The sequence below is a fragment of the Mus musculus genome, chromosome 16 (assembly GCF_000001635.26).
Source record: "Mus musculus strain C57BL/6J chromosome 16, GRCm38.p6 C57BL/6J".
Taxonomy (NCBI): Eukaryota; Metazoa; Chordata; class Mammalia; order Rodentia; family Muridae; genus Mus; species Mus musculus.
Window position 1 is genome coordinate 29,426,139 of NC_000082.6, and position 18,046 is coordinate 29,444,184.

Genomic DNA, 18,046 nt, shown 5'->3' on the forward strand with positions numbered 1-18,046 from the left:
ATTGCACCTCACACAATAATAGTGGGAGACTTCAACACACCACTTTCTTCAAAGGACAGATCGTGGAAACAGAAACTAAACAGGGACACAGTGAAACTAACAGAAGTTATGAAACAAATGGACCTGACAGATATCTACAGAACATTTTATCCTAAAACAAAAGGATATACCTTCTTCTCAGCACCTCACGGGACCTTCTCCAAAATTGACCATATAATTGGTCACAAAACAGGCCTCAATAGATACAAAAATATTGAAATTGTCCCATGTATCCTATCAGACCACCATGGCCTAAGACTGATCTTCAATAACAACATAAATAATGGAAAGCCAACATTCACGTGGAAACTGAATAACACTCTTCTCAATGATACCTTGGTCAAGGAAGGAATAAAGAAAGAAATTAAAGACTTTTTAGAGTTTAATGAAAATGAAGCCACAACGTACCCAAACCTATGGGACACAATGAAAGCATTTCTAAGAGGGAAACTCATAGCGCTGAGTGCCTCCAAGAAGAAACGGGAGACAGCACATACTAGCAGCTTGACAACACATCTAAAAGCCCTAGAAAAAAAGGAAGCAAATTCACCCAAGAGGAGTAGACGGCAGGAAATAATCAAACTCAGGGGTGAAATCAACCAAGTGGAAACAAGAAGAACTATTCAAAGAATTAACCAAACGAGGAGTTGGTTCTTTGAGAAAATCAACAAGATAGATAAACCCTTAGCTAGACTCACTAAAGGGCACAGGGACAAAATCCTAATTAACAAAATCAGAAATGAAAAGGGAGACATAACAACAGATCCTGAAGAAATCCAAAACACCATCAGATCCTTCTACAAAAGGCTATACTCAACAAAACTGGAAAACCTGGACGAAATGGACAAATTTCTGGACAGATACCAGGTACCAAAGTTGAATCAGGATCAAGTTGACCATCTAAACAGTCCCATATCACCTAAAGAAATAGAAGCAGTTATTAATAGTCTCCCAACCAAAAAAAGCCCAGGACCAGATGGGTTTAGTGCAGAGTTCTATCAGACCTTCAAAGAAGATCTAATTCCAATTCTGCACAAACTATTTCACAAAATAGAAGTAGAAGGTACTCTACCCAACTCATTTTATGAAGCCACTATTACTCTGATACCTAAACCACAGAAAGATCCAACAAAGATAGAGAACTTCAGACCAATTTCTCTTATGAATATCGATGCAAAAATCCTCAATAAAATTCTCGCTAACCGAATCCAAGAACACATTAAAGCAATCATCCATCCTGACCAAGTAGGTTTTATTCCAGGGATGCAGGGATGGTTTAATATACGAAAATCCATCAATGTAATCCATTATATAAACAAACTCAAAGACAAAAACCACATGATCATCTCGTTAGATGCAGAAAAAGCATTTGACAAGATCCAACACCCATTCATGATAAAAGTTTTGGAAAGATCAGGAATTCAAGGCCCATACCTAAACATGATAAAAGCAATCTACAGCAAACCAGTAGCCAACATCAAAGTAAATGGAGAGAAGCTGGAAGCAATCCCACTAAAATCAGGGACTAGACAAGGCTGCCCACTTTCTCCCTACCTTTTCAACATAGTACTTGAAGTATTAGCCAGAGCAATTCGACAACAAAAGGAGATCAAGGGGATACAAATTGGAAAAGAGGAAGTCAAAATATCACTTTTTGCAGATGATATGATAGTATATATAAGTGACCCTAAAAATTCTACCAGAGAACTCCTAAACCTGATAAACAGCTTCGGTGAAGTAGCTGGATATAAAATAAACTCAAACAAGTCAATGGCCTTTCTCTATACAAAGAATAAACAGGCTGAGAAAGAAATTAGGGAAACAACACCCTTCTCAATAGTCACAAATAATATAAAATATCTTGGCGTGACTCTAACTAAGGAGGTGAAAGATCTGTATGATAAAAACTTCAAATCTCTGAAGAAAGAAATTAAAGAAGATCTCAGAAGATGGAAAGATCTCCCATGCTCATGGATTGGCAGGATCAACATTGTAAAAATGGCTATCTTGCCAAAAGCAATCTACAGATTCAATGCAATCCCCATCAAAATTCCAACTCAATTCTTCAACGAATTGGAAGGAGCAATTTGCAAATTTGTCTGGAATAACAAAAAACCTAGGATAGCAAAAAGTCTTCTCAAGGATAAAAGAACTTCTGGCGGAATCACCATGCCAGACCTAAAGCTTTACTACAGAGCAATTGTGATAAAAACTGCATGGTACTGGTATAGAGACAGACAAGTAGACCAATGGAATAGAATTGAAGATCCAGAAATGAACCCACACACCTATGGTCACTTGATCTTCGACAAGGGAGCTAAAACCATCCAGTGGAAGAAAGACAGCATTTTCAACAATTGGTGCTGGCACAACTGGTTGTTATCATGTAGAAGAATGCGAATCGATCCATACTTATCTCCTTGTACTAAGGTCAAATCTAAGTGGATCAAGGAACTTCACATAAAACCAGAGACACTGAAACTTATAGAGGAGAAAGTGGGGAAAAGCCTTGAAGATATGGGCACAGGGGAAAAATTCCTGAACAGAACAGCAATGGCTTGTGCTGTAAGATCGAGAATCGACAAATGGGACCTAATGAAACTCCAAAGTTTCTGCAAGGCAAAAGACACCGTCAATAAGACAAAAAGACCACCAACAGATTGGGAAAGGATCTTTACCTATCCTAAATCAGATAGGGGACTAATATCCAACATATATAAAGAACTCAAGAAGGTGGACTTCAGAAAATCAAATAACCCCATTAAAAAATGGGGCTCAGAACTGAACAAAGAACTCTCACCTGAGGAATACCGAATGGCAGAGAAGCACTTGAAAAAATGTTCAACATCCTTAATCATCAGGGAAATGCAAATCAAAACAACCCTGAGATTCCACCTCACACCAGTCAGAATGGCTAAGATCAAAAATTCAGGTGACAGCAGATGCTGGCGAGGATGTGGAGAAAGAGGAACACTCCTCCATTGTTGGTGGGAGTGCAGGCTTGTACAACCACTCTGGAAATCAGTCTGGCGGTTCCTCAGAAAACTGGACATAGTACTACCGGAGGATCCAGCAATACCTCTCCTGGGCATATATCCAGAAGATGCCCCAACAGGTAAGAAGGACACATGCTCCACTATGTTCATAGCAGCCTTATTTATAATAGCCAGAAGCTGGAAAGAACCTAGATGCCCCTCAACAGAGGAATGGATACAGAAAATGTGGTACATCTACACAATGGAGTACTACTCAGCTATTAAAAAGAATGAATTTATGAAATTCCTAGCCAAATGGATGGACCTGGAGGGCATCATCCTGAGTGAGGTAACACATTCACAAAGAAACTCACACAATATGTATTCACTGATAAGTGGATATTAGCCCCAAACCTAGGATACCCAAGATATAAGATATAATTTGCTAAACACATGAAACTCAAGGAGAATGAAGACTGAAGTGTGGATACTATGCCCCTCCTTAGATTTGGGAACAAAACACCCATGGAAGGAGTTACAGAGACGGAGTTTGGAGCTGAGATGAAAGGATGGACCATGTAGAGACTGCCATAGCCAGGGATCCACCCCATAATCAGCATCCAAACGCTGACACCATTGCATACACTAGCAAGATTTTATTGAAAGGACGCAGATGTAGCTGTCTCTTGTGAGACTATGCCGGGGCCCAGCAAACACAGAAGTGGATGCTCACAGTCAGCTAATGGATGGATCATAGGGCTCCCAATGGAGGAGCTAGAGAAAGTAGCCAAGGAGCTAAAGGGATCTGCAACCCTATAGGTGGAACAACATTATGAGCTAACCAGTACCCCGGAGCTCTTGACTCTAGCTGCATATATATCAAAAGATGGCCTAGTCGGCCATCACTGGAAAGAGAGGCCCATTGGACTTGCAAACTTTATATGCCCCAGTACAGGGGAATACCAGGGCCAAAAAGGGGGAGTGGGTGGGCAGGGGATTGGGGGTGGGTGGATATGGGGGACTTTTGGTATAGCATTGGAAATGTAAATGAGTTAAATACCTAATAAAAAATGGAAAAAAAAAAAAAAAGAAGCTATTACTACTTGAGCTCTAGGCAGGGAACCCTCATAAATGTGGAAAGACAGAATGGACTCCACAGACATGTCCTCTGATCTCTACACATGTGCCATAGCACACACATAATACACGCAATCTGACAATAAATAAAATTTTAAACAGAAGCTAGTATAAGCCTCCTTTACACGTTCATAGTTAGCATTTATAAAAACAAACAGAAAGATTTAGCCAATTAATATGTATGGTTGTAATGGATAACTAAGACTTGAAAAATATAACACCTGAATTTTTTTATTCACTAAATTTTTAAAAATAAACTAGATGCACTCAGGCAACCAAGAGTTCTCCAATGTGTGTTCTCCAACACACATTGGAGAACAAAGAGCACTGTTTTAAATGAACAGAGGCTTGGGTTATTAAAAGGACTTCCATTCTTGTCAGTAGAGCCTAAGGAGAGAATAAAGAGATTGAAGTGTGTGTGTGTGTGTGTGTGTGTGTGTGTGTGTGTGTGTGTGTGTGTGAAGAAAATTCCCCAAAGCCTGTAAGAGATTTCAATTTGTGAATTCCAAGCATCCCAGAGAAGCCCAAATAGATTAAACTCAATGAGAACCACCCCCAGACATAGGATAGTCACACAACAGAAAGTCCAAGATGAAAGAAAAAGGCTATCAGAGAAAACTAGCACATTGCACATAGTATATAATGCTCAAAATGACCGCAGTCTTGACATAAAAATCAGGTAAACTAAAAAAAGACCAAGTAGGATGAACAGCCCAGATGTGTCAGGTAAACTGCAAAACCTGTAGCAGTCTAGAGGTCACAACAGCTGCCTAGGAAAAAATGGAACAGAACATATGACTGGCCAGGCAGCAACTGCTGGAGACAGGTGAGGTTGGAGTTGTCAAGAGGAAAAACAAGAGAGAAATCCATTCACTGCACTAGGGAGATGCCTGGAGTGGGGGTGTCTGTCTGCACCAGGGAGAGGTCTGGAGTGAGGGTGTCTGTCTGTACAAGAGCAAGGCCCAGAGTGTGGGGGGGTGTCTAACCCCACATCCATATGAACACACATTCACAGCACTTCTCAACTCAGCCAGTGATCTGAAGGAGATAATAATGGTCATTGTTCATTATTGAGAACCATACCACGATTTGGAGATTTGGAGAAATTAAGCGACCTCCTCCTCAAACCTTAAAGAAGAGGGCAAGATTATAAAACTACAGCAATTGTTTAAAAAATATAGGTCAGAGAATGAGAAAATGAATCCAGGAGGCTGTCACAGACCTGTAATAACCTGTCATGTGAAAAACAGAAATCCAGGGTAAAAATATAATGAAGAGAGAACAAAGGCAATAATTAAACGAACAATGGAGAATGTTTGCTTCACAGGAAGAAAAGCATATTAAAAGAGCTCTGTTCCAGACTGAATTAGTAAAAAGGGAAAAGAAAAATATATGAGTATACCCAATTAATATTTCTAAGTTCCCAAGTTAAAGAAGAAATATTATGTGTAGATGAAGAGTGTGCTTCCTCTAGTGGTCTGGCCTTGTGTTTTACAGTCCCAGACTCAGAAGACAAAACACCATTCACTCCCAGTCCACTGGCAAAAACTAATAGTAAAAGTAAAACTGTCTGCCCCCATGAAGACAAAGAAAGTTGTTATAAGGACTTGTGAGAAGTCAGAAAGCATTGTGCCCTCCGAGAACAAGAAAGAAGAAGTGGAAAATACTCAAAGGGCAGAGCAGAATTTTCAACACAAGGAAAAGAGAGACTAAAGACCGATCTGGAGGATGAATAGCTCTTATCCACACAATGCCCCCTGCCCCCCCAAAAAAAGACTGAAGATAAACTGTGAACATGCATGCACTGGACACTCATTTTGTTTGCTTGTTTTTGTTTTGTTTTGTTTTTTCGAGGCAGGGTTTCTCTGTGTAGCCCTGGCTGTCCTGGAACTCACTCTGTAGACCAGGCTGGCCTTGAACTCAGAAATCTGCCTGCCTCTGCCTCCCAAGTGCTGGGATTAAAGGCGTGCGCCACCACTGCCCGGCTTGCACAGGGTACTCTTACATCAACTTGGTACAAGCTAAAGCCCTGTGAGTCAAGGGAGCCTCAACTAAGAAAATGCCTCTGTGAGATCAGTGAGGCTGTAAGTAAGCCCATGGGGTGTTTTATTATTAGTGACCGATGGGGAAGGGCTCAATGGTCCTGTATTCTATAGGAAAGCAGGCTTAGCAAACCATTGGGAGCAGGCCAGTAAATGGCACATCTTCACGGCTGCTGCGTCAGCTCCTGCCTCCAGGTTCCTGTCCCGTATGATTCCCTGTCCTGACTTCCTTCGGTGATGAACCTTGGTATGGAAGTGTAAAACAAATAAACACTTTCCTCCCCAACTGAATAGCAGCATTAAACCCTAAGACAACATGGAATGTAAGTGCTAATGCTGTTCGCAATATTGAGGGCTACCCAACTATCCCAGGAAGACCTAGAAGTCAGACTGGATAGTAGAAAAGAAGAAAGCAAAGTATACACAGTGCTGTGGATTGTGGGATCGAGAACCTTGGAGTGGATAAGTATGGAGGAAAACAGAAGGACTCCAGAGTCCCCAGCTCTCGCCTTCTGCTCAGGAGGTGCACAAGGAGAGCTTTGGAAAGGATGTGTGTCAATCACACCAGCAATGGAGCTTAAAGCACAGTAGGAGAAAGCAAGCCACTTGAAGTACAAATTAAGAAATAAGTTATCTTTCTCATTGAAAAGCCCAAGCAAGTTTATGAAGTTATGTCATATATTTCCCTGGAGGGCTCCTTCCCCACCAACAGCTTGTTTATGAGATCTGAGTCTTCGCATTAGAGTCAAGATGACAACATGTTCCTTTTGTTCGGAACTAAAGATTCTGTTAACTGATGGGCTGTCAGCGTAGTTTATAGACCACACTGATGAAGATACTTCTCCTTCTAATACTTGACAATAAAAATCATCATCTGTGCATGGTTCATACCTTCGTGTTATTCAGCTCTTATTTCAAATGCCAGCAAACAGAGAGGCTTCTCCTAAGTGCCTTGTAGAGAGTAGATGGTCAGACACACTTGACCAGGCTGCTCTATCTGGGATTTGGGGGATCGGGGGAGAAGGGACTTGTTTTTGCTATGTGTTTTTTATTGTTTGTTTTGATTTTTTATCATTTCATTTTGTTTTATGTATGTGAGGTTTTACCTGTGTGTATGTTATCTGCATGCCAAGTGCCTACGGAGGCCAGGAAGAACTCCCAAGAAGCTGGAGTTACTCACGGCTCTGAGCTTCTGAAGATTGTCTTCCACAGATAGCTTCAGTGCTGAGCCATCTTTCCAGACTCTTGGTGTTTGTTGTTATTGAGTTGTTTGGTTTTGTTTTCTTTTTTCTTTTTTTTTTCCTTAGACAGGGTCCCATTCTGCAATTCAATCTGCCCCCAAACTCACTATGTCCTCATGGCTAGCCTCAAACTGGTAGGAATTCTCCTGCTTCAGACTCAGGATGATGGCATGTGCCCCAATTTGTATGTCTCAAAACATGTGTTGCACTATTTGACTAACTGGTTGTCTCTTGCCTCACGGGATAGATGCTTGATGAATAGCTTGCCCTTCTGTTGCCAACAGCCTAGAGTGAAGCCTTGACATTGGTACAATATGTGTGAAGTGATCCCACCGTGTGTATCTCCAAGGTCCCCCCCCCACCCCACCCCCGTTTCCATGATATACTATGCAGCTATACCTGTGATCATGACAGTCCGTATCCGGGCAGAGATGAGCTCTTCTAACACAGGCTTGGTCTCTTCCTTCAATCGATTCTCCAGGATCAGCAATCCCAGAAATACCAGGTCTGATTCCACCTTCTCCCTGATTGAACAGAAAAGCATGTGAGAGGGTTTTTTTGTTTGTTTGTTTTTTGGGTTTTTTTGTTTTTTGTTTTTTTAGTAATGATAGTCAAAGACAGAGTTGCCCCACCCCCACCTCCCACTCCAACACTGCTTCCCAGCCACAAACAGCCCTGACAGGGAACAGGTGGAGTTGGGGGGCTGCAGTAGTTAGCCCAACTGAACCCAGAGGAAGTACTTGTAGGACTGAAGTTTGGCTTTGGCCTTTGCAGAATTAGCTCATGACTGCTCGGGCCTCTGTGAGGGCTCAACTGACTTCCATTCCCTCATCTATTGACCACAGAGGGGAGAGAAAGTCGTGTCCATTAAGTGAGAAACAAGAAAAATAAAACAAAATCCCAGTTTCTCCAGAAACTAAGGCTATGCAGATATCGTTTTAACCCCATAAGGTATGGTATAAATAAATAAAAGAATCCTTTACTAAGGCCAAACTGAACCCTCCCTTCTTTCTCATCTGGAAGCTCTGTTCTTCTGCATAGAATACTCCAGCACTTCATGGAGGGTCCCATGAGACCATAAGCAAGAATATCCTACAGGACCAAGGATGGAGAAGGCATTGGAGATTAGAGAGTTGAACATTCCTACAGTTCCATTAATTAGATGCAGATACAGAAACAAGATCCCAGAACCACCTAATTCATGCTGAAATGCAGATTAAAACAGCACCCGCTGGAGCCCTCCAAGCCCTCCCGCTGAGCACGTACACTGTGCCTGCCAGGGGCACAGCATTGGTGGAGGTGCTCCTAGGACGTTATGACTCCCTCCACTAGGTGGCAGGAAGTGGAGAGTTTCAGCTCCTCATCTCAGAGCAAACCTGGGAGAATGGCTTCATCTCTCACTAACTCCAGTATAGTATTTAAGTTCCCTGATGCAGCAGCCTCTCTCCTTGGCTACAGATGAGCCACTCACCGTGGATATGCTCTACACTTAATCACATCCAGACTTTTGCTCCAGACTGGTGGAGATTTTCTTATTTTGAAGCAAACATTAGTTTTCATGATCTGCCTCCGAAATCCTGCCTATGGCCTGAGTCCCACCTCATGCTGCCTGCCTCTAAGGCTTCTCCAAAGGGTAACAACTGCTCTCTCCACACCTTACTTCTACCCTGGTTAGTTGGTTCTTTATTTATTTATTCATACCTTTCAGTATTGGCTTATTGATCAGCCTCTATTCCCTGGGAGGGAGCCCAGGTGAGTCAAGATTCTGCTCATTAATGCCCACCGATGCCCACATGCAGGAAGCTCTCAGCAAGCACCACCCACTCAACACACTTGATGCTTGCGTTCCATCACGTTTGGCCATGACGTGAAGAAAATGTCATTTGCTCATTCTGGTTTCTCACTAGAACTAGACAGTCAGTGTGCTAGACTCATCGGTGTCTATTGAGCAGGTACTGGGTGAGGAAAAGAAGAAGAAACTCTATAGAGGCTGCAGGAGCTCCAACTCCAAGACTTCACATTTAAAGAGGAGGAAAAGATTAGACATGATCACCTTCTTTATACGCAAAGCTGGGAATTGTACAACGGCAGACACAAAACCCAGAGGTCTGTGGAGTCGAAAGACGGGCAGGCATTTTTTGGATTAGAGTTATTAGAGTCTTTCTGAAGGAGATATTGAACCTCCCTTCAAGAATAACTTAACTGATGCCTGATAAGAGTTTTATAGTCTTTCTGTGGCCTCGTGCTAGATATTTTAAGAGATTATATGACATGAGCCAGTAATAAATTACATTAGGCCAAGAAAATGGCTGAAAGTTCAAACACCCAGGGACATCTTAGAACACCCATTTCTAGCTCCTCTGGCTTGTCGCCAGCATAGACCTCAGTGACTGATATGATCAGGACGCCACGGTTCCAGTCTCAGCACACTGCTGCCTGCTGCATGACCTGGAGTAAACCCATCTCCCTGTGAGCTGTCCCACTACGTCTTTGGCTCTCAACGTTTTTATCTCCCAAGTCCCTTCACTCTTCCTTTCAAGCATATTAACTCTGAGCCAAGAAGTGGAAAGGAATGGTCCCATGAAGGGTCTGGGACCCTGCAGTGTGGAGTACTATGCTGTTTCCCTGTTTCTTGACCTCACATTGTACCTCCTGTAGCATCTACACTAATAAAAACTAGTGAGTGCAGTGCAGACGGTGGTCAGTCCTGAGTTAACCTCTTTCTTTCTTAAAATTTGCATAACCTTTAAAGAAATACATATAAAGCAGAGTAAAAACCTTCAATAAGCCCCACCCAGGGGTCCATCCCATAATCAGCCACCAAATGCAGACACTATTGCATCTGCCAGAAAAATTTGGCTGAAAGGACCCTGATATAGCTGTCTCTTGTGAGGCTATGTCAGTGCCTGGCAAGTACAGAAGTGGATGCTCACAGTCATCTATAGGATGGAACACAGGACCCCCAATGGAGGAGCTAGAGAAAGTAACCAAGGAGCTGAAGGGGTCTTCAACCCTATAGGTGGAACAAAAATATGAACTAACCAGTACCCCCAGAGCTGGTGTCTCTAGCTGCATATGTAGAAGATGGCCTAGTCGGCCATCATTGGAAAGAGAGGTCCCTTGGTCTTGCAAACTTTATATGCCCAGTACAGGGGAACGCCAGGGCCAAGAAGTGGGAGTGGGTGGGTAGGGGAGCAGGGCAAGGGGAGGGTATTGGGACTTTCCGGATAGCATTTGAAATGTAAATGAAGAAAATTTCTAATAAAAAATTTTAAAAACCTTCAATAAGACTTCTATATTGATACTAGAAGTACTGTCAGTAAATACACTCAGACAGAGACATAGAGACATGTGTAAGCACAGAGAGAGAGAGAGAGAGAGAGAGAGAGAGAGAGAGAGAGAGAGAGAGAGAGAGAATGTTCTGTCTTAGTATCAGTATCAACACCATGCCCACCTGGCCTCAAATATCTCTAGTTCAAATTGTGACATCTATTCTCAAGGTCCACTTCCAATTCTGACTTCAGTGGCCTGACCTGAGCTGATCAGATCTCAAAATTCAGAGCCAAAATAGCCAAAAGATAGAGTAATTAGTTTAGCTATGAGTCCCCATGGTGGTGATGTGGTGTGGAATGGGAGAGCCAAATACAGAACAGACGACAAGATCCTATTTGTCAGTTTGTGTTCAGGCCTTACTAGATTTTGCAAGTTTAGAATTTAGATGTCAATGCCTTTAACAAAGGCAAGCACTCTCCTGCAGACCACAGCTCTCACCATTCCCAAGTGTACAGCTTCCTCCACAGGGAAGGACTTGTTACATCTACTATTCCCAAACCAGGAATTTACAGCTTGTAAATGCACACACATCGCACTGGGTAACAAGCAGAAAGCAGGGCTGTAAGCAGCATCAGCACCAAGCCCAATTTTGCGTAACCCTTCCCTGACCCAAAGTATCTCTACTTCAGATTGTGACATCTATTCTCATGGTCCACTTCCCAAACTGACCTCAGTGACCTAGAACTGAATTCACCAGATCATAATATTCAGAGCTGAAATAGCCAAACTTCAGGAGGTCTCACTAAGTTGGCTAATCAGGGACTGGTCCAATACTCTGCCTGCAAATGTGACACTTGGTGACTATCCACACACCACTCTCCCTCTGGGCCTCATTTGTCCCTAACCCAATCTCAGAGGATTGGTCACATCAGTCCTTCTCAGCAGGGACAGAATTTTATTGATATTTTAGGGGGCAAAAATCTTTGCAAGTGTGCAGGATTGTCTGCAATGACAAGTGCACAAAGTATCATCACTCACCCCTCACACGCTTTGAATATTTCACTGGATACTTATGGACTTTGTAAGTCACCAGCACTTGTGCTGTTTAGATGACATCATTGTTCTGCTGTTAGTGTATAGGCTAGCACTCGATAGATAATATTGTTTCCTTGAACAATAATAAAAAATGTTGCCAGTATAGTTCCCCTAGCAATGCTTCTCATATAAACACCAATTATTTTTGCAGCTCCTCAATTTTGCAGGGATACTGCAAGTATGCAAATTGAGAGGAAGTTGTACTATTTCCTTTTGAAGTTTTCCCAGGAGCTGTTAATGATGTCGCCGAGCTGTCTTCCTTGCAGTAAGACTGTGTGAGGCATTGAGGCCGGCTGCATTACATAGCACACATTGCATAGCAGGAAGCCACTGTGGCCTCATGGTGTCTACTCTCAGGTTTGAGCAACTGTTCAGTGTGTGTGAGTGTGTGTGTGTGTGTGTGTGTGTGTGTATGCGTGTGTGTATGTGTGTGTGTGTATGTGTGTACGTGTGAGTGTGGTGTGTGTGTATGTGGGTGTGTATGTGGGTGTGTATATGGGGTGCATGTGTATGTGTATGTATGTATGTATGTATGTATGTATGTATGTATGTATGTGTGAGTGTGTATGTGTGTGTGTGATGGTGTGTGTATGAGTGTGTATGTGTGTGTGAATGGGGTGTGTATGTGAGAGGGTATGTATGGGTATGTGTATGTATCTGTGTGTCAGAGTATCTGTGTATGAGTATGTGGGGGGTATATATAGGAGGGTGTGTATGGGGGTGTGTGTATGTATGTATATATGAGTATGTATGTGTGAGGGTGTGTGTGTATGGGGTATGTGTATATTTGTGTGACTGTGTTTTTCTATGGGGTATGTGTGTATGTGAGGGTGTGTGTGTGTGTGTGTGTGTGTGTGTGTGTATGGGGTATGTGTATATTTGTGTGACTATGTTTTTCTATGGGGTATGTGTGTATGTGGGGGGTGTGTGTGCATATAGAGGACTGTCCTAGAGCTTTCCACCTAGGCTAGGCTAGCCGGCCAGTCAGCCCAGGGATCTGCCCTCTGTGCCTCTCCAACAGTGTGATCACAAGCACAGGCTACCAAACTTCACATTTCTAATGATTTCTGAGGCTGAACTCTGGTCCTTGTATTTGCAAGGCAAGTTCTTTCCCAGCTGGATCATCTCTCAAGCCCCCAACCTGTTCCCTTTGTTTCACTGGCGTCAGCTAAAATTTTATTAACCTACTATTTTTATAATAAACTGTTTCCTTCTTCCTTTTAACTCCTGTAAAGGGGGAATTTTTGCAGATAATATGTGCAGATAACAGCACATATAAATTCTAAGATGCTAAGGGAAGAGGTGAAAATATAGTCACAACTAAAGACTGCTGCATTGGATGAATATGAAAATGAGTGTGTGGGACTCTAAAAAAATGAAATGAGGCTTGATGAACCCTACAAAAGCATAAATAGTAGTGACTGACAAAACAAAACAAAACAAAACAAAACAAAAACCTAGAAATATCATTTAAGGCAAAATTAACAGGATGCCCCCAAATGGCAGAAAAGCAACCACAACCACAACAATGACAGTGGAACTGTCATTGCTGCAACGCACAACTGCGAACCCTTATTTTAATTTACACACATCCAAACTTTGTCCAGTGTGACCCCTTAGAAGGTTCCCCTGTTTCTCTGTAAACATTACTTAGATTTCATAAGCACAATTGACGTTTGTTGTTTCATTAGCTATGTATTTCTTATTAAGAAGCTTTTGTTTCTAAGCAAACGTGAAATCTTATTATTTCTAACCAATGTATGTGGCAAGGCCAGGGCCCCAATTTCAAGCTCTAAAACATTGGTTATTTCCACATAACTGGTTTCACTAAACCCTAAGGTCAGCTTACGTTTTGCATGCTGTACAGCTTATTCTCATATATTCTGACAGTGTTTTGACATAAGCTTTGTGATTTGGGCCAGGCAGTATAACTCCCTATTCGCCATATTCAGAGGTGTCGATGCACAAAACCTGAGCATGGTATGGAGCTGGGCCCACCCAGAACCTTTGACTCCCATCCCAGTCAGATATGTCTGTCCTCTCCAAACCATCTTCTGCAGGAAAGCCCTCTCTTTTTACCTCATCAAGGCAGTTGTGGGGCAGTCCATTTCCAGCTTCTTGTAGGCCAGAGCTATGACTCGGAAACCCTGTGTTGTGTAAATCTGAAGTTCACTAATAAAACTAGTTGGTACTGTTAAAAAAACAAAAAACAAAAATATAGGATTACTACGCAATGTTTACTTAGCTAGCATGGGAAGAGAGATTCTTCACAGTAATACAGCTCTGAGAAAACACTCTTTTGCAGAGTTACATAAAGCCAGGTGGTGGTGGTTCACGCCTTTAACCCTAGCACTTGGGAGGCAATGGTAAGCAGATCTCTGAGTTCAAGGCCAGCCTAGTCTACAGATCGAGTTCAAGGACAGCCAGGGCTACACAAAGAAATGCTGTCTTGGAAAAAAAAAGTTCAGGCTAACACCTAAAATCTAGTAAATCTAAAATGAGACAGAAACACTTGAAAATTTAAGGATTGGGAATGTATAGAACTCTTTATCCTCTAGATGTTTACTAAGGGTATAATACGATCAAGCTCTGCTCTACAGACATCTGTTTACTTGGGTGAAAAACAGATCACTAACACTAAAACCAAAATCAAAATTGGCTCTGCAGAGTACTTAGGGGGCTCCTGCACTTAACTGGGAGGAGGTGGGAAGGTGGGGGAAGGACTGCTTTCTGGCCACCGAGGAACCAGATGTGCTCAAACATGGGGAAGGGGAGTCTAAGACAGCTCAGGGAAGCCCAGAGCTGAAGGAGCTCTGAGTTACTGAGGGAAAAACGCAGTAGGGAATATTTATTTAATAGGGGGCCCAGATCATGAAGAACTTATCTGTGATCTCAAAGGAATTTGAACTCTGGTGGGGACTGTTGAAAGCAATCAGATGAAAAAATACAGGGAATAACAGAACAGTCATAAGGAAGGAGTTGGGGACGGAGGACTGGAGGATTCGAGTGTGGGATGGTGATTCTCCAAGATGGAAAACTGGGAAATACAGAAAGGGAAAATTTTAAACTTGATTTTAGTACTGAGCTTGGAATACCCATGAATCAATCGATGTCCATCTGGCAACTGCATCTAGAGTGTTCTGGGGACAACTTTGGCTGGTAACAAAAACGTGTGTATAGCACATTTGTACCCCAAAACCATTTGCTAACCAACCTGTGTCAGGTTGGCAAAAGCTGGCCACTCTCTCCGGTGCACCTTTCATGAACGCCAGTCGGCCACCTCCCATCTCCTGGACGATGACCGTCATCCTCTGTAGTGCTGATGAGAATGGGAACTGATGGACGATTGCGAGTCCTTCCGCTGGGACCTGGTTGACACACCAGAAACGGGGAGGCACATACTGGTAGAGCGATAGTGGGAATTAACTGCCAGCCTCCCACCCCCAGTCCCTGTTTTACCAGATGCAGAAGAAATATAACACATTTTTACGTCATCAATTCAAGACACATCCATGTGCTTTCCAATTCTGTGGTCAGAGTAGTGTCCCCCCCCCCACCTCCCCCCCCCCCCCGGTTTGGATGCTATGGGAAGATCAGCATGTATGTCTTACCTGGGCCACCATGTCTGTAGGCTTCACTACTATGGTGTGTGCCAGCATTTCCTTGATATGGAAGTCATCCCCAGAAGCAGTCATTTCCTGTTCCACAAAGGAGAGTGTTCACTGTATGGGGTTTGTTTATTCACACACCGATACTAAGTTTGCAACTCCCTCTTGCGAAAACCCCCTCAACCACCTCAGCATATTGACAGGCCTCCTTCTGGGCTGCTAGAATCGGGCTGCTTCTACTCCAGGAAGCAAAAGGCAGGCAGCACTGAGAGGGGTAGAGCTTGAAGGACACGCACTCCTGAATTATTCATGCAATTTATCTGGCTTTCGCTGTTGGAATTGCTGCATAAAGGTTCGTTCTCTGTTTCTGAAGAGCTTAACGTGCAAATGTTGAGTATGAATCTCCAGGCTTGTTTTGTGTGGAGCAGGCAACTCGCAGCCTTTCTTTCCCCAGAGTCACTGTTGATCCTGCTGTTCCCTATCTGTCTAAAGTGGACTGAGCAGGATATATTTTTGCAATATGCATGATTTCTGTCTAGGAACCACTGTAATAATGACTCTAAATTATAGGCAAGGAAACCTTCTACCTAAAGATATTAAAGTTCTTTGTAATCATCTAATTGGGTTGCTGACAAAAAAAAAAAAAAAAAAGAAAGAAAGAAAAAGAAAACAAGACCAATCTCAGGAAGTAAAGTGTAACCTCTACTTAGAGGCACAGAAGCAATATTCCAGAGTGGACGAGAGACTGCAAAACAACCACATGGGTCAGAGGAGGGTGGGCCCCCAGAGACATCTCTCCAGAGGTGGTTACACAGTTCCCAGGGCCTGAGCTCCCAGCCATGGGGAGAGACGTTAGCTGCAGTGCAGAAGCTCAAATTATGTTTCTTCTTCCTCCCTGCTCTGCCCACAGCCACAGTGATTCCAGGGAGAGAGTTCTTAAAGGCTATCTCTGAATACGGTTCCTTCTGAGAACAGATTAGCACTCTTTTGTCCTTTTACATGGCTGTCACTGTACTGGCTGGATCCCCTCATGCCACAGCCATGAGAGCCAAGGTCCCAACGCACAGAAGAAAGACCTTGTGAGGTTGAGAATCAGGGCAGAGCTGAAACCAGAACAGAAAGAGCCAGGTTCCTGTACTGCGCGAGCATCTGCTCTTGGAACTAGGTTAGAATCTCAGGGAAAGTTCTGGAATGAGTTCTGCTCTCAGTCTTGGAAACCCGAGGAATAGTCAATAGAGTAGAATAAAACTCTTGATTGCAGCGGCTCTCCCACTTGTCCTAAGGACTGTGGAAAACTGTTTCCTAATCCCCATGTACTAGAACATATATGCTTTGCCTTCCTTCTTTATGAACAATTTAAGTAACAATTGTGTATATTTATGGGATATACTGTGATGTGTTCTTTGATCTATGCATATATTATAAGAAAAAATGCGACTCGAGCCCCGGGCTACCTTGCCAGCAGAGTCTTGCCCAACACCCGCAAGGGTCCACACAGGACTCCCCACGGGACCCTAAGACCTCTGGTGAGTGGACCACAGTGCCTGCCCCAATCCAATCGCGCTGAACTTGAGACTGCGGTACATAGGGAAGCAGGCTACCCGGGCCTGATCTGGGGCACAAGTCCCTTCCGCTCGACTCGAGACTCGAGCCCCGGGCTACCTTGCCAGCAGAGTCTTGCCCAACACCCGCAAGGGTCCACACGGGACTCCCCACGGGACCCTAAGACCTCTGGTGAGTGGATCACAGTGCCTGCCCCAATCCAATCGCGCGGAACTCGAGACTGCGGTACATAGGGAAGCAGGCTACCCGGGCCTGATCTGGGGCACAAGTCCCTTCCGCTCGACTCGAGACTCGAGCCCCGGGCTACCTTGACAGCAGAGTCTTGCCCAACACCCGCAAGGGCCCACACGGGACTCCCCACGGGACCCTAAGACCTCTGGTGAGTGGAACACAGCGCCTACCCCAATCCAATCGCGTGGAACTTGAGACTGCGGTACATAGGGAAGCAGGCTACCCGGGCTTGATCTGGGGCACAAACCCCTTCCACTCCACTCGAGCCCCGGCTACCTTGCCAGCTGAGTCGCCTGACACCCACAAGGGCCCACACAGGATTCCACACGTGATCCTAAGACCTCTAGTGAGTGGAACACAACTTCTGCCAGGAGTCTGGTTCGAACACCAGATATCTGGGTACCTGCCTTGCAAGAAGAGAGCTTGCCTGCAGAGAATACTCTGCCCACTGAAACTAAGGAAAGTGCTACCCTCCAGGTCTGCTCATAGAGGCTAACAGAGTCACCTGAAGAACAAGCTCTTAACAGTGACAACTAAAACAGCTAGCTTCAGAGATTACCAGATGGCGAAAGGCAAACGTAAGAATCCTACTAACAGAAATCAAGACCACTCACCATCATCAGAACGCAGCACTCCCACCCCACCTAGTCCTGGGCACCCCAACACAACCGAAAATCTAGACCCAGATTTAAAAACATTTCTCATGATGATGATAGAGGACATCAAGAAGGACTTTCATAAGTCACTTAAAGATTTACAGGAGAGCACTGCTAAAGAGTTACAGGCTCTTAAAGAAAAGCAGGAAAACACAGCCAAACAGGTGATGGAAATGAACAAAACCA

General features: G+C 43.6%; 1 protein-coding gene across 15 annotated transcripts in view; it reads right to left on the reverse strand.

Annotated features, from left to right (window-relative positions):
• The window catches only part of Atp13a4 (ATPase type 13A4), a 155,762-nt gene that overhangs the window by 37,036 nt on the left and 100,680 nt on the right, over positions 1 to 18,046 (reverse strand). For 14 of the 15 annotated variants that reach the window (XR_001781812.2, XR_003951779.1, XR_384556.4 and 11 more), the window contains 4 exons: positions 15,414 to 15,500; positions 15,017 to 15,170; positions 13,882 to 13,993; positions 7,834 to 7,958 (listed from right to left, as the gene is read on the reverse strand). Coding sequence is in view for 12 of the 15 variants with exons in the window: in XM_017316955.2 (XP_017172444.1) it covers positions 7,834 to 7,958; positions 13,882 to 13,993; positions 15,017 to 15,170; positions 15,414 to 15,500 (478 nt within the window). In the remaining 3 variants the exon portion in view is untranslated. Of the gene's footprint in view, positions 1 to 7,833; positions 7,959 to 13,881; positions 13,994 to 15,016; positions 15,171 to 15,413; positions 15,501 to 15,597; positions 15,761 to 18,046 lie in introns of those variants that run through there. The other variant, XM_006522056.3, reaches the window with a different exon arrangement.